The 16778-nt window shown below is 31.9% G+C and overlaps 1 protein-coding gene across 2 annotated transcripts; it reads left to right on the top strand.

Annotated features, from left to right (window-relative positions):
- The first annotated feature begins 5985 nt into the window (after nucleotides 1-5985).
- On the top strand, nucleotides 5986-15153 carry LOC102595037 (cyclic nucleotide-gated ion channel 2). 2 transcript variants are annotated; one of them, XM_015306820.1, is made up of 8 exons: nucleotides 5986-6088; nucleotides 11623-12256; nucleotides 12760-12975; nucleotides 13060-13376; nucleotides 13806-13917; nucleotides 13996-14232; nucleotides 14331-14417; nucleotides 14507-15153. In XM_015306820.1, exons 1-8 carry the CDS (start codon nucleotides 6063-6065, stop codon nucleotides 14990-14992), a joined length of 2115 nt encoding a protein of 704 aa, XP_015162306.1. In that variant the 5' UTR covers nucleotides 5986-6062; the 3' UTR covers nucleotides 14993-15153. The 2 variants fall into 2 exon arrangements, with proteins under 2 accessions (XP_015162306.1, XP_006338398.1); XM_006338336.2 differs by lacking the exon at nucleotides 5986-6088 and adding an exon at nucleotides 11217-11461.
- The last annotated feature ends 1625 nt before the right edge of the window (nucleotides 15154-16778 follow it).

Raw genomic sequence — 16778 nt, forward strand, 5'->3', positions numbered from 1 at the left:
TTATGGCCATGCTGGCCTAGTTTGTTGGTTTGCTGAAGCTTGTTAGTTGTGTGATGCATTGACTGGTTATATACATGTTTTTAGTTTTGGTATAGAGATCATGGTGGCCTTGACGGCCCAATCAGGACTTCTGTACTAGCTAACAATTTCTTTATATAAACTCTTGGGAGTAGCTGTTTCTTTTGTAGATCTGTTGACAGGGGCCTTGCCGGCCAAGGGCTTAGCTTTAAGCCGAGATATACTTATTTGATTTCTTGATTGCGTGTGGCTGTCATGCGCTAGTAGCAAATGGATCAGCAGGGTCGGCTCGGGCCTGAGTTTTGGCATTAGGAGCCAGTTGCGTCCCTCGAGTTTGGGGCGTGACAGTGAAATACACTTGCGATGACATGACAAATTGACGAATTAAATAATGACCTCTGGTATTATTAGTCTAAAGAATTATTTTAAAATGTATTATAAATTAAAAGAAAAAGGAAATTAAATAAACATTTTAAAAAGAAATCCTCTAACTTACCCACCCCTTATACCAGCGGAGCCCAAAAGTCCTCTCCCTCTACGATGCCCCACCCCCAACACGGCCGTAAATATGTTAGTATTATAGAACTTTCTTGGTTCATCTGCAAGAGAAAATTCAAAGTAAAATAAGTTGGGGAGGAGTTGATGATAAATTTCTCCAAGTCATTAGTTCTTGTCGATCTCTTTACGCTAAATAGGAAATATATTTTTTTACTTTCTTCTTCGTTCAATTTTTTGTACGAAAAGATGAATTTCATCGGAAAATTAACCAACTCCTATGACATTGTCGGAAAAATTGAGTTATGTCGGATTTTTGAGTTCTATAGTTGATTAGTCAAACAAAATCACACAAATCTACATTAATTTAACCCCAAAACATTATATTAACAGCAAAAAAAAAAAATTCAAGCTTCAAGCCCTCTACATATTAACATGATAAAAATGACGATTATGATGGCCGCCATGGTGGTGGCAGTGACGATGCTGCCAATCCTACTATGAATGTCAATGGAGAAAAACAAAACAGATGGAAGTAGAAGAACGAAAATATCAGAGGAAAAAAAGGAAGAAGAAGGATGCATTGGCGGTGTGAACTGGTGCGGTGGAGGAAGTGATGGCAAAGAGGTGAGGAAGAATGAAGAATATTTTTTTCCAAAAAAAAAATGCTAAACTAAATACATTTCACGCGCCTATTTGAGGTGAATCACAAACAATATGTCATGTAGGTAAAAAATGTTCAAATGGTTCAAATTCAGGAGAATAGAGGTATTCAATAGGTACGAGTCTTAGTTGAAGTGTCTAAATAAATTAATGCAGATAATTTTAAGGGGATGTTTTCAATAATGAACTCCAAAAATTCACGACATGAGTACAAGTATGATGGAACATGATGCATCATATGGGCCCACGTAAGTAGGCCAGAGTTCCAGTAACATAAATGGGCCAACAATACTAAATTATGGGCCAAGATCTTTTTTTCTCCGAATCAATGGGCTGCGTAACCAAAAGTGAATAAATTCGCAAAAGAAGAAAAAATAAAATAAACGGGCCAATCATATACTGTTATGTTTAATGGGCCATCAAAACAAATATGTTGAAGCAATATCAGAAGAGAAGAGAAAGAGGAAATTTTAAAAAATGAAATGACTCTTCCCAAATAAGATTGTTTTTACCATATTATATATTCTCCTTTAATAGTTTGTTTCCAATTTTTTCCTTTTCTATTTTGATGGGAACTTGGAGATTTCCCTTCTAATTTCTAATAATGCAAGTGACACCAAAGGAAAATTTATTAACTTTATCATTAATCTTACCATAATTTTCATTATTGATGTTTGAGGTGAGAACTGACAATATGAGCAAACTCAATCGAAATATCATAGACAAATTTAATATTGAATCGAAGTAAGTATAACTGTCGAATACGAAATAGTAAAATTAAAGAAAAAAAATCACAAAGTTTTAGAATGACACGAAAGTAAGATGCCGTGTCTACTTAGTGAAAGCAATAGTTAGTTCCATTTGGAGTGTAATACTATATACTATTATAAAAAATATTAAGTCGAAAAAATAAAATAAAAATGATAGTACTTTAGTTGTACCAATAAAGCTGTACGGTATATGAAATTGACTTACCATATTCTCTTATTCAGCCACCTCTCATTTCCTATCTTCTATCTTTATCAACGATTTTTATGATAAAAAAGATGAGCAATGTTTTTTGTTTTCTCTTAAGCGATTGATGGTGTTTGAGCTAAGCGTGTTTTGACTATTTTCGTGCCTATTGGACTATTATCTCTCACAAAATGAAAATATCGAATAACTCTGACTCAAAGATATTGATGAAAAAAAAAATCAATATATTAGTCTGGACATATAATAGCTTATGTTAGTTAATATTTATGTAAATCCTGGAAAGTTCTCACATTGTGAATTCATGAATTGAAATAAAATCCTAATTACCATGACTAACTTTGAATTATTTAATTTTCAAGATATAATAATAATTTCTTTACAAAATATATACAACCTCAACAAATTTCACACTTTTCCTTCGTAGAAGCCCTAGCCATCGATGTTCTCATTCCCACCCCCTATTCAATTTCTTCTTTTTTTTGTCTGAATTTTCTTCCATAACTTCTTCCATTATATTATTTTCTTCACCAAAGTAATATGTATCTCTTCTTATATGGTCTGTCACGTCACAACTCGTCTAATAGAATAAATATATATGGATTTATGATGGAGTAATACAAAATAATTTTTGTGGTCCGATTTCCTTGAACTACGTGTAGATACGTCCATCTTAGTTTTTTATAACTAAATTGACCCAACTAGTCCTACTTGTGAACAGCTCACATGCAATATCTCTGAGGATCATGTAAATATAGCTCTCACAATTATTCTCCTCCAAAAATATTCTGTCTACTTCCTCTCTCGTTTTTTTCTTAACATATATACTCAATTTATGTGGTACTTTTCATTTTTCGAGAGTCAAACAGTTTAAGTTTTACCGGAATTTGCGCATGAAATCTTTAATTTTTTTGAAATGAAATTTAATTTATATGTTTTTAAACTATATAAAAAGTACTACAAGTCAGAGTAATTGATAATTCAAAATGTTTAAAAGATCTATGGAAAATTTATGATCAAAGATAGACTTGTTTGAATCTCGAAATTCGGAAAGTGCATGAGACGGAGGGAATAGTATTTATGATAATTGCATGTTCTTAGGTTTTCTTAAAAGAAAAACAAAAAGGGAGCTTTTTTCCCAGTCTGGAAAGTTGAATATGTTCATTATTTTGGTGAAGCAGGAACACATGTTATCATTTATCAATGGGACAATGAGGATTAATTGAATGGTTGTCTCGCAAAAGTATTTCGATAGGTACCCTATCCACAATAAAGGTGGAGTCAGAATTTTATATATGTAACGAGATTTAAAATGTCACGTTTGAGATTTAAACATGACTTATAATACTATTAATTGCATAGAAAGGAAAGAGAATTCAGAATTTAAATTTAATGAGTTTATTATATTTTCTTTTATATATTATTATGTTCTGCGTTTAAAATATCTTAGGAGGTAGGTTAGATATATTGTAATGGGATTATATCAAAAAATGATGACAGAGCTCAACGACAAATTATGAAAAAACATGCTTTATTGAATCAATGGTCTTGCTGGTTCAGTGACTTAATCAGAGAGCTATATAGGCCCCTCTCAAATCAATTATTGATTAAAAGCAATCATTTAGATAGTAATTATTGATATATAAGGTCTTTGATATATATCCTTTTGTGTGTGATTTTTTTTTACAGTTTTGACTGAATTATTAATTGTTAAATTATTTAGAATGGGTTATATAAGTTATATTTGTATTATTTTAAATCATTCACGCAAATACTTTTATTTTGAAGGGGTCTTTAATTTTTGCCTCTTAAATTCCTGATCTTTAATATTTGCCCCTAGTACTCATTTAATAAAAAAATATTTATATTACAGTATGAACATATGAAGTTTCAATATTTTATGAAGAGGTTAATTTTACCAGAAATTGATCTCATAAAAATCATATGTAACAAAGTTATACTTGGAGCGGGGTAAAGAAAAAAAAAGAGAAGAAGAACTTTGAGTTAAATAGTGGGTTAATGGCACAGAAGTTGAATATGGGGCGGTGATTAGATCGACTATATATTTAAAAAACTTTACCCATATAATTTATGGGACGGAGGTTGGTCGGTTAAAATTCTCATGTCCAATAGATGATAGTGATAGAGATGAGGATGTTGAGGTGGATGTGTGGGCATAAAAAGATAAAGATTAAAAATGAAGTTATTTACGATAAAGTGAGATGAAGGACAAGATGTAGAAAGTGAGCGAGTTGAGAATGTTCGGGTATGTGAAGATCTAGAAAATGTGTAGATATCTGGCTTGCTTAGGAGGTGTAAGAGGTTGACTGTTGTGGACATGCTAATGAGTAAAGGTAGGCCTAAAAATGTTGAGATGAGGTGATTAGGCAAAATATGACACAACTTCAACTTACCGTACATGACCCTTAAGGGAGTGGGGTATATATATACTTGAAAATTGGGACGTTGTAGGATTTAGTAGGCCATTTGTTGGTAAAATGTCTCATTTCGAATAAGATTTAGGCGTGTCTATATATATAGCTTGTTAATTAGTATTTGTTTTGTTGCTCCTATAAAATCATACCAAGAGGGAACTAAATAATTAAGTAAAAGGAATAGTAAGAAAATATATAAAAGGAACCATCACGTGAAGGGAATAATAATAGGAGTATTATTAACTACTAAGTGAAACGGACAAATATTTTCTGATTAAATATGTGATTTGATTACTAAACGTTGCTTTATAAACAACACAATTATTTTTCTCAAAAATTAAATGTTTACCTTGTGAGCATCATGATACTCGTGATTATTAATTCATGTAAACATAAACAAATCATTTATTCATGTACAATTTGATTATTGTGTAATTAATCTAATATAATGTTGCTAATTGATTAGTTTTTTTCAGTTTACATATTAAAATTTATGTTAAGAATTAGAAGGAGTGAACAAAAAGTTATACACTCTTTATTATAAATTATAATGTATAAAATTATATGTTCAGAGATAATTATATTTCCTTTTTTGCAGAATAATTATAAATTCGTAAAATCATGAGTTAATTTAAAAATAAATATATACAAATATAAAAGAATATCCTACTAAGCCCCTCATCCTGTCATGTAAGCTTAGTGAAATGAGACGGGACCAGTGGCCCTACAAAGAAGAAGTCCCCCGTTATTCCGTACCGGTGGCCCTATAAATCACCTTCCATGCATCCTTCGTTACGTCCTATTGGACCACCTAAGTTATAATATGTATATCCATAAAACGAATCTTTATATTATCAGGTCACTTAAAATATATAGTATATGAATAAGTAGATCTATGATTACTCATTGACTATATTTAGCAATACATGGAATATATAGCTATATAGTACATGAAATAGCTAGGTTGTTGTTTGTTCAACTCCATGCATGGATTGTGTGTAAATTAGTTTTTGTTTGGAGTGTATGAGGGTGACTGATGCTAAGGGGAGGAAGCTTCCACACACCTCACAAACACCAAACTATATACATATATGGAAACTAATATAATGTTCCTTATTGTTGTTTCTTGAATATAAAGTTAATTTATATATTGTTCTTGGTGTTCAATCTACTTATGATAACCACACATCTTGCTTCATTATATTCATTTTCAACTCATCATGTGTTATATATTACCAAATGTACGTATTTATACCCTGGTCCTTCTCTTAATTAATTACTTCTCTCCCACACGATACTTCTACTTCCTCTCTCTCTCTATTTTACTTTCTTCTCATTGATCAAGACAGAAACTTATGCAATTCCGTCCATATAGATAACTTTTTCTTTTTTTCTGCTGGTCCAAGGACGTTAATTAGTCCTTTTTCAGACTTGGAGCACTTTTCGATCAGTTGGTCTTCATGAAGTAGAGCTATATGCATGGCTCATTTTCTCTCAAACTCCAGGTTTCAAAACATCCTTTTCCTTTCTTCTAATTGTCTGAATTTATTCGCAACCATATATTTCAATTTTCAACCCAGAAATAGCTAAATGAAGCTTAGTTTTATTATAGGAAGTATAAGTACTGCAATTAGCCATGGATATTAATTTACCCTAGAAAGAAACCTTGTCACAGATCCCTAGGGTTTTATTTTTAAAGATTAGAATGAGTGAAGATCATTGATACCTTATGAGTGTGTAATTGTAAAGATTGTGAAATGTGAATATGTGATGATTGATTTTTCACATGATCATTCACATAATCACACAAAAATATACTCTGAATTATGTTTTGTGGATGAATTAGTGTTATACTGTAAATATTCAACTCAAACTTATAATTAAATGGTACTCCTATAACTTGGATCGATCTAATATAATCAGTTAAATCAGCTAGTATGTTTAATCAGTTAAACTTGTGAATTGATTTACAAATAAAAAAATAAATAACTCGTGACTTATTAACGGTTACAATGTGATGATAAATATATAGTTCAAGTAGGAAATTTACGCTCTCAATAATTCACATAAACTCAATAAAGTGAGATAATTTAAGTGTGTTTTAATTTGTCCCTTAACTCTTTAATTATTTGATTTGACTTAACTAATTTGCTTGCCAAGTAATTACTAATATATTACTTTGATCAACACCGAATTGAGTATGATTATATGTCGTAATTACATACAAATACAATGATACAAAATATGACTTCTAAAATTTATTTCGAAAATGTAAGTTCTTTAGTGATTCATAAGCATATCCCTATTTTTGCTAGTCCTATTTTGTATGAATTTCTTTTATGAGGATGACTTAAAAGCATTATGATTAAACTGGTTTTGTTATGTTCGGTATATAAACATTTCGATTGAAATTTCTCACTTACAGATCTTAAATTTTTTATTATATTCGCATGGAATAATAAATATGTAGTTGGATCTTTAATTATTCTATTTTTTTTAAAGACTTCGTATATTCTTTACAATATTAGCTACTCGAGAAGGGTTACTCAATTACTTCATTGGGTCACCGCAGTTTCGATTTTTTTATTTAAAAAAACTTAACTATTTAAGTGTATATATAAGTAATCCCGATTACTAGGATTTCTTTTAAATAATAATGTCACATTTCTATAAAAACAGAATTTTTAATCTTTTTTTTCTACCTTAAATATAATGATTTATAGTTACATTACTACTTAAGATTTATTTTAGTCATGAATATCAATGATCTTTCATTTAAAAAAAATTATATTATATCAATCAAACGGTGTCTGATTGAAGTGAGTATTATATATAGTTGCATACATAAGATCATTGGTTATCCGTACGTCTTGCAATTATTTCTGTACTATATATAATTCATTGATTTCTGATCTTTTTCTAGATAGTCATACCATTACTCGTTTACAATCTACATTTTTTACAATTTAAAATAAAGTGGAGTACTAATTACAGGCTGCAGTTTTGTACTCCACCCCTCGTATTAGTTGATCACTATTTCTTTTATATGTATATTAAAAAATTATAAATAAAAAAATAATTTTACTAATTAACCTTTAAAAAATTTATTCGGAATTTTACAAACAAATTTGAACACTTTCAAAAAAGAATTATTTGCAAGAGTAATATAGGAAAAATTTAATTAATATTTTCTTAATTTAGTAAGGTGGACAATTAACATGAGACAACTAATTTTATTAAAATGATCAACTAATATGGAAGAGTATGAAACAAACAAATACTCCCTCTATCCAATAATAGTTGTATTATATTTAGAAAATGGAAAATGGTCATATTTACCCATGTACTGGTAGAAATAGTTTAAATATGCCCTTCGTTATACTTTTGGTCCAAATATACCCTTACCGTTATACTTTAGGCCAAATATACTCTTCATCCATTAAGTATTTGAGTCTCAATCTTACAAGTGGAGGGCTGTGATTAATTTGAAGTATCCATATCCTTTTTGTCCAAACCAACACCCAAAAAAACCCAGTTAAACACTTTTTTGCCCAAACCCATTTATAAGCAAACAAAAGCACAATCAATTGTTTGTCAAAAACATTACTAATTGATTAGCTTCGTGCAGTACATGAATTTTGTTTTTATAATTACTGTTTCCATTTGTTTTGCCAATAAAAAATACAAAACGTCAAAAAAATTTGCAAACTTTTTAAAAATAGTGCACTATTGAGTTCATTGTCTCAGTTTAATTCTAAATTTTTTAAAAGTTCAACTGATATGGTGCTTGAAATTTCATTGGCTTCGATTCACCCCCTAAAATTATAAGGTATATTGGGTGGAGAAGTTGGAAACGAAATTGTTGGGTCTTCGAATTGACATTCATATTTATGGCCGAATTACTTCTAAAATTTGTGAATGGAAGTTGTTGTAAATCAATGGAATATTGAAAAATATTTGGGTTAGTTTTTTTTTTTAGCTGAGATTTTCTCTTGCCTGGAATTATTGAGCTAAATTTAGTTTTGGCCTTTCGTGTTCTTTAAATTTGACGATGAGTTTAAAAAACATTCAAAATTCTTCAATAATTTTTCACCGTTGACTCATCAAAATTTCAAGTTGTTGATATTTTGAAGTGACTGTGTGTGTTCGGATGTTGAGAATCATCAACTTAGATGAATGCGGTCATTATTGAAGCGGTCAAAATTGAATTGAAGATTGTTATTTTCGTAGCATTACTCCATTGTTGTCTGTTGATATTAGAAGCTTTATTTGTGTTGGGTTATGAGTTGTTTTGGGTGTTGATTTGGACAAAAAGGATATGGGTACTTCAAATTAATATCAACCCTCCACTTGTCTATTTTAAGATTGAGATTCAAATATTTAACGGATGAGGGGTATATTTGGCCCAAAGTATAACATATAGGGTATATTTGGACCAAAAGTATAACGAAGGACATATTTAAACTATTTCTAATAGTACAGGGATAAATATGACACTTTCCGTTTAGAAAATCAAGAAAGTTTTATTACTTATCCAATTTAGAAAATCAAGAAAGTTTTATTACTCTTTTCCTTTTTACCCTTAATATTTAAATAACTACATAAAGTAGTAATAATCAAATTTAGAGTTCTCAAATATAATTAATTATGTTAGTTTAATAAAATACATCCCTAATAATGTTAGCTAATTAAATAATACTCCCTCCGTCTCATTTTACCCATTTTATATGATTTAGTTTGACTTGACACAAAGTTTAAGGAAAACAGAATGACTTTTGAAAAAGTTATAGTCTAAATTAAGTGATAGATATTTGTATTTGTTATAAATCATTTCACTAAGGGTAAAATAGATAGTTGGACATAAATAATATGAAATAAATGAAGTATATATCTTGTTTTTACCCTAAATTTCAAATATTTCTTTGATTGAGTTAATAACTTTGATGACCACTCAACTATCAACTTTTTTCACTGAAAGTCATTCAATTTTCATTCTCAATTCAAAAGTCACTCAACTATGCCTTCTTTGCACAGAAAATCACTCAACATATTTAATTATTTTTTCACTAAAATTTGCTGACATGAAATTTTTATTTTAAACTAAAATTCGAAGAATCAAATATATAACAATTTAAACTATTTAATGATCCGACCCGCTAAATCATTAAAAAGTCGTCATTCTGATCTCTGGTCGAATTATCGCTGGAACACAACAAGCTGGTCCGACCTCTTCTTGATTTCAGGTCTCCCTATTTAGACTTATGATTGGCTAATCTTCCATTTCTCTTTATTTCTTAGTCAAATCTTCTATCGTTCCGTGCTTGAGATCCGATGTTTTCATATATATCTCATATATTGTATATGAGATGTGGGCCAAAGAGTTATCTACACCGCTATTTCATCACATCACCTATCACACCTAGAAATTTAGCCATCTCTTTTATTGTATAATTAGTACATTATATTTATATTATATGATGAGATCTTGGTTGCATACTTGATTTTAAGAAAGAAAAAGAAATAGTTCACACATTTAAGAGAGAATGACGACTTTTTAATGATTTAGCGGGTTGGATTAAATGGATCGGGTTATTAAATGGATGTATATTTGGTTTTTTAAATTTTGGTTTAAAATAAAAATTTCATGTCAGAAAATTTTAGTGAAAAAAATAATTAAATATGTTGAGTGACTTTCTATGCAAAGAAGACATAGTTGAGTGACTTTTGAGTTGAGAATGAAAGTTGAGTGACTTTCTCTTTCTCTTCTTTCATTCATAAGCTTTATGTTCAATAAAAAAAAATTCACATAAAATGAAATAGAGAAAAAAAGGATTTGTTGCCAGGGATAGGTGTGCATGCGCGATGAAATCTTTCTGGTACACCGCTTTAGCTTTGTGTGCGTCGATTTGTTCGATTGGCCAAATGCCAGAATCCGAGTGCCAAACTTCAACGTCATGATTTTTCCTTCACTCACTTTTTTCTTTCTTTTTATAGTAAGCTCTTCTCTGCTCCATTCCTTACACGTCTTTCCTTTGGCTATGTTCGTGATTCACTTTTATACTCCTTCCGTTTATTTATATTAAAAATATCTATTTTGTGACTTTTAAATTACACAGAAATAACTTTATCATTGATTATGTTTCATACTCTTAACATGTAAAGTTAAAACTAGCTAGTTTTCACTTATGTATAAGCTAATCAAACCAGCTAGCACCAGTGAACAATTTATGACAATATGTACAAAATAAAAGAGTTGGCTGATTCTTTGTTGATTTGCTCTGTATGTACACATGGAAAGTTACAAAGCAAGAAAATAGAGTCATAGAAACAAAATAAACGGGACCCCAAGCCGCACTGGAACAAGACCCCACAACCATGACGTTCCGTAATAGATTATTCGTCCTTACAGCAACATGCCAATCTCTTCATGTGCTCATTCCACAGACGTACCATTTCAAAATTATTGCACCTATATACATTTACATCATTTTATACTCGGATCGGGATGAGATAAGTAAAAATATTTTTTAAATTAGAATATTTAATGAGATTATTTTATCTTTCATAATTTCAAATTATAAATAATTTTGAGAAAATTAATTTCAAATTTTATCCTGAAATTATTATCGACCCATTAATACATACATTTGCCCCACTTTCCCTCCTCTCCAAAAACCTTCACTTCTTCCCTCACATGCATATTATGTTGCCTTCTTCTTCATGCTTCTACATAATTCTCTTGTTTGATTTCTCCCTCTTAAATTGAGTATATTATCAATTACTCAATTTTTGCCTATAGTCCTTCTTTCTTTCCCATGGTTCCTCCCTCTTCTCAACATCATGTCTTCTCACCAAGACGTCCGCTTCTTCCTCTCAAGGTCAGTAGATCAATAGCAGAGCCAGAAATTCTAATAAGTAGTAGTATAATTTTCCCTCTTATTAGTCTAGTATAATTTTTGGATGAACGGGATGTATTTATTCTTCGCTAGCTACGTAACCATTTGAACTGATTTTTTTGCTTTATGAATTGTATTATCAGGTGGTTCGGCATATTCCGACGAAGATCAGTTCAACCTGATAACAGCGATGACAACGATGACGACAACAATCCAATCTCAAATTCCATTGAATGTTATGCATGTACTCAAGTTGGCGTCCCTGTTTTCCACTCCACCAGTTGCGACGGAGCTAACCAACCGGAGTGGGAAGCTTCAGCCGGTTCTTCGCTAATTCCAATTCAAAACCGGACTGATTTGAAAACCGGAAAATCCCGGTCCAGTCGCAGCCGGCACACATCGGGGCCGTTCGGGCGTGTATTAGACCCTCGAAGCAAGCGCGTGCAGAGATGGAACCGAATGATATTATTGGCACGTGGCATGGCTTTAGCCGTTGATCCTCTATTCTTTTACGCCTTATCCATCGGCCGTGGTGGATCGCCGTGTTTGTACATGGACGGCGGCCTGGCGGCTATCGTCACGGTGATTCGGACTAGCGTCGACGCCGTGCACCTCTTCCATTTGTGGTTGCAGTTTCGGTTGGCTTACGTGTCGAGAGAATCGCTGGTGGTTGGGTGTGGGAAACTCGTGTGGGATGCGCGTGCGATTGCTTCTCACTATGTTAGGTCCCTTAAAGGATTCTGGTTCGATGCTTTTGTCATCCTTCCCGTTCCACAGGTTACATACATTTGGCCATAAAAATTATTCACTTTTTATAGAAATAATTTTTTTTTATTGGAATAGTAATTGATCGCCGTAGTTAAGTTACATGAAAAAAGAGAGTGAAAGGGTGGATATTAGAAGGTCATGGTAGGAAGGTTTTTTAGAATATTATAATACTCCTGCAATATAGGAATATAAAATATGTAGGTGTAAAAAAGTTGTTAGGTATTATTCCTATGGAGATATGGTTTGATTGTTAAAAGTGGTCATAGACAAAAACTTCTTAAGAACCTGAAGGTCACGGATTAGTACTACTCACTATGCTATGGTTTCATCCAACATTTTTCTAATTTTTCAAAAACAAACAAAAAGTGAAAGTGTACAGTTTTTAACCCATAAATGTATGTCTTTAATTTGTCTTCATTTCTTTACCTGACTTTGTGAGATTACACTAGATATGAGTATATTTGTTATTTATTTGCTCAAGTTGTATAAGCATGATTTATTTTCCTCTGCAGGCTGTATTCTGGCTGGTGGTTCCAAAACTAATAAGAGAAGAGCAGATAAAGCTTATAATGACGATCCTTTTATTAATGTTCTTGTTCCAGTTCCTTCCCAAAGTTTATCACTGTATAAGCTTAATGAGAAGGATGCAAAAGGTTACTGGATACATTTTTGGCACCATTTGGTGGGGATTTGGACTTAATCTCATTGCTTATTTTATTGCTTCTCATGTAAGTTTTGCCCTGCATACTATAGAGAATTACGATTTGTTGTAAGTTAACTTAACCTGATGGCGTAAAAGTTATTATTTGAAGGTTGCTGGGGGATGCTGGTATGTTCTTGCAATACAAAGAGTGGCTTCATGTCTAAGGCAGCAGTGTGAGCGCAACCCTTCGTGTAATCTATCTTTGTCATGCTCAGAGGAGGTGTGTTATCAGTTTCTATTGCCAACAGGAACTGTGGGAAATCCATGTGCTGGGAACTCAACAACAGTGACTAGGAAGCCAATGTGTTTGGATGTCAATGGACCATTTCCATATGGGATATACCAATGGGCACTTCCTGTTGTTTCTAGCAGATCCGTCACTGTTAAGATTCTTTACCCCATCTTTTGGGGACTGATGACCCTTAGGTAAATAACTTCATTCTTTATATATATTACTCTAATAGTTAAGACTTCAAAAGTGAATAACTTGGTCTAATGCAGACCAGAAAGGTTGTTGATTTCAACATCTTAGTAAAGATTATTTTTTTTTCGCTTTTATTATTGTGTGGTTAGACCATCTCCATGTTGTTGAGGGTCTATTAGAAACAACCTCTCTTCCTCTGAGGTAGGGTAAGGTCTGCGTACAGCCGTACACTCTACCCTCCCCAGAACCCACACTACACTGGGTATGTTGTTGATTTTTGTATGGTGTGAAACATGAAAATCTCTAATTCCCTTCAAAGTGTTTGGCCAGAGGAAAAGATATGAATACGGAAATGAACTGTCTTGATGACTTTTGCTTTGGAGACTATTTGTTGAAGTACTTCACTTACAACTTTTGGTGTTTGACTGCAGCACATTTGGCAATGACTTAGAACCAACAAGTCACTGGCTAGAAGTTATTTTCAGTATATGCCTTGTGCTTAGTGGATTGATGCTCTTTACTCTGTTGATTGGTAACATCCAGGTAAGCTATTAAGTAGTACTTGTATTTTTCTAAAAAGTGACATGATTCATTGATGCTGATTTTATTTCTGTTTTCAAGGTGTTTTTACACGCGGTCATGGCAAAGAAGCGAAAAATGCAATTAAGATGTAGGGATATGGAATGGTGGATGAGGAGAAGACAATTGCCATCACAATTAAGACAAAGAGTTCGCCACTTTGAACACCAGAGATGGGCTATGATGGGTGGCGAAGATGAGATGGAACTTGTAAAAGACTTGCCAGAGGGACTTCGAAGGGACATCAAACGCTTTCTTTGCCTTGATCTTATTAAAAAGGTACAATACAAAGCCAATTCTTACTTCCCTTCTAAGAACACAAAATTGGTACATATTACTAGTGGAAATATATTGACGTCTGAATTTCATTACTTCAGGTTCCTCTGTTCCAAAGTTTGGATGATCTGATTCTAGATAACATTTGTGATCGTGTTAAGCCACTTGTGTTCTCTAAAGATGAGAAGGTACTACCAATTCGCGCACTCTGTATAGTGATACTATAACTGCTTGCAACTATGACAATCTCTTACCTTTTTTTGTTCTGTCTAAACAGATCATAAGAGAAGGAGATCCAGTGCACAGAGTTGTGTTCATTGTTCGTGGACGTGTAAAAAGTAGCCAAAACCTCAGTAAAGGAGTGATTGCCACAAGCATACTTGAGCCTGGAGGCTTCTTTGGAGATGAACTTCTTTCCTGGTGCTTACGCCGTCCCTTTATTGACAGACTTCCAGCTTCTTCCGCAACCTTCACTTGCATTGAATCTACAGAAGCATTTGGCTTAGATGCAAACCACCTCCGATTTATCACGGATCACTTCAGATACAAATTTGCAAACGAGAGGCTAAAGAGAACAGCAAGGTATTATTCATCCAATTGGAGAACCTGGGCTGCTGTCAACATACAGTTAGCTTGGCGACGTTACATGATGAGGACTAGCCGTCCCACTATACATGTTATCGAAAATGGGGATAATGATCAGCGTCTTCGGAAGTATGCTGCAATGTTCTTGTCAATCAGGCCACATGATCATCTTGAATAGTGATAATAGCTTTGATACTATATCCTCATTTGTCATATTTTTCGTCAATAAGCCAGATTTGTGTACAACGACATTGATTCATTGAACTTTAATATCTGATATAAAGGGCCCGGGAATTATTTGCTCAAATAAATTTTACATGATTTCCCCCTCCTTTGTAATCACCTTAGAAGCAAATCTTCTTGTTGGTAAAGTTCGCAGTTCTGACGGATCAACTAGGTGTCACGATTCAAGTTTGCATTTGTTTCTTTGGGTTACAAACTTACACTTAACCCAAATCAAGCTCCAAAAACGCGAGTACCATGTAAACTTAAGTAATGACTTACAAAGCTCTTCATTTTACTTTCTTATTCTATTATGAGATTTGTCTATTTCAATATGAGATTCGTATTAGGTGTCATGTGGCCCAGCATCCCAAGTCTAACCTATTATCCGCTTTGGGCCGAAGCCCGCACAAATTTGCTTGTTTTGGACTATGCTATATCGAGCACTAAAACCGCATATCATGTGAATTAGAGCTATGCCTTATAAAGTTCTTTATTTTTCTTTCCCATTACAATGTGGAGTTTTACCTGAAGTTTTATATACACCTCACCCTTCAAAGCTTGCCAACCTTAAAATTTCTCAGTCATGATTAACGAGTTCTCATTAGCCCCTATAGGATAATAACAAAGATGTGTGTGTCAAAAAAGATTAGCATGAATTTTAACTTTTCTTTCATAAATCAAATAGCAACTTATATAATTAAAGAAATTTAACTTTATTAGGTAGGTAGTTAGAATCTGAATGTGTACATCGTATATCTTGGATAGAGTATTAGGATATTAGAACTTTCTTGTTCATTTTGCTTTCACTATCTCAATTGCAATAGATATTCTACTAGTATATTGTACGTTATAAAGAACTTAAAAGAATGAATAATTTGATAAATGATTTAGAATAATAATTAATGTAAAATGTAATAATAATTTTTTTTTAAAATCTTTTCTTTAATATGATAAAATAAACAACTAAAAATGAAAAATAATATAGAATGAATAGATAATACTAGATGATATAAGATAAAATCTATTTTAATCTCTCTCTTGATATGATAAAATAGATAAATACAAATATAACTTTATTTTCTTTTAATTAAATAAGCAAATAAAAGTAATTTTTTTTTAAAGAATAAACGGAATTAAAATTGTGACCCGACAATTTTAACAACAATAAAAATTCCCTTTTAAAAATAATAATTTAAAAAAAGAGAGAATAATTGTGTCATTTCATTAAAAGAGAAAAATCTATTCTTATTGTTTTAAATATATATATTTTTAAAATAAATAATTAAATAATATTATAATTTTAGGAGAAATAAAAGTGATATTTCTAGGTAATTAGTCAATAAGAATTTATTCTCTTTATCTCAACACGAGAAGTACTGAGTTACCTGTTTGGATTGACTTCATAAGTTAGGATTTCTAACTTATGACTTTTGGTTTATTTTTGTTATTTTTTAGCTTTAAAATAAGTGCTTATAAACACTTTTAAACTTTACCCAAATATTTCAAAACCGCTTAAAACCTATTTTGGTTTAAAAGCACCTAAAATAAGTCAATCCAAACGGACACTTAAAATAAGTGCTTATAAACACTTTTTAATTTTATCCAAACACTTTAAAACTGCTTAAAAACTATTTTAGCTTAAAAGCACCTAAAATAAATCAATCCAAACGGGCACTTGAAATAAGTGCTTATAAACACTTTTTAGCTTTATTCAAACACTTCAGAACTGCTTAAAAACT

The sequence above is a fragment of the Solanum tuberosum genome, unplaced genomic scaffold (genome assembly GCF_000226075.1).
Source record: "Solanum tuberosum cultivar DM 1-3 516 R44 unplaced genomic scaffold, SolTub_3.0 scf00004, whole genome shotgun sequence".
Lineage (NCBI taxonomy): Eukaryota > Viridiplantae > Streptophyta > Magnoliopsida > Solanales > Solanaceae > Solanum > Solanum tuberosum.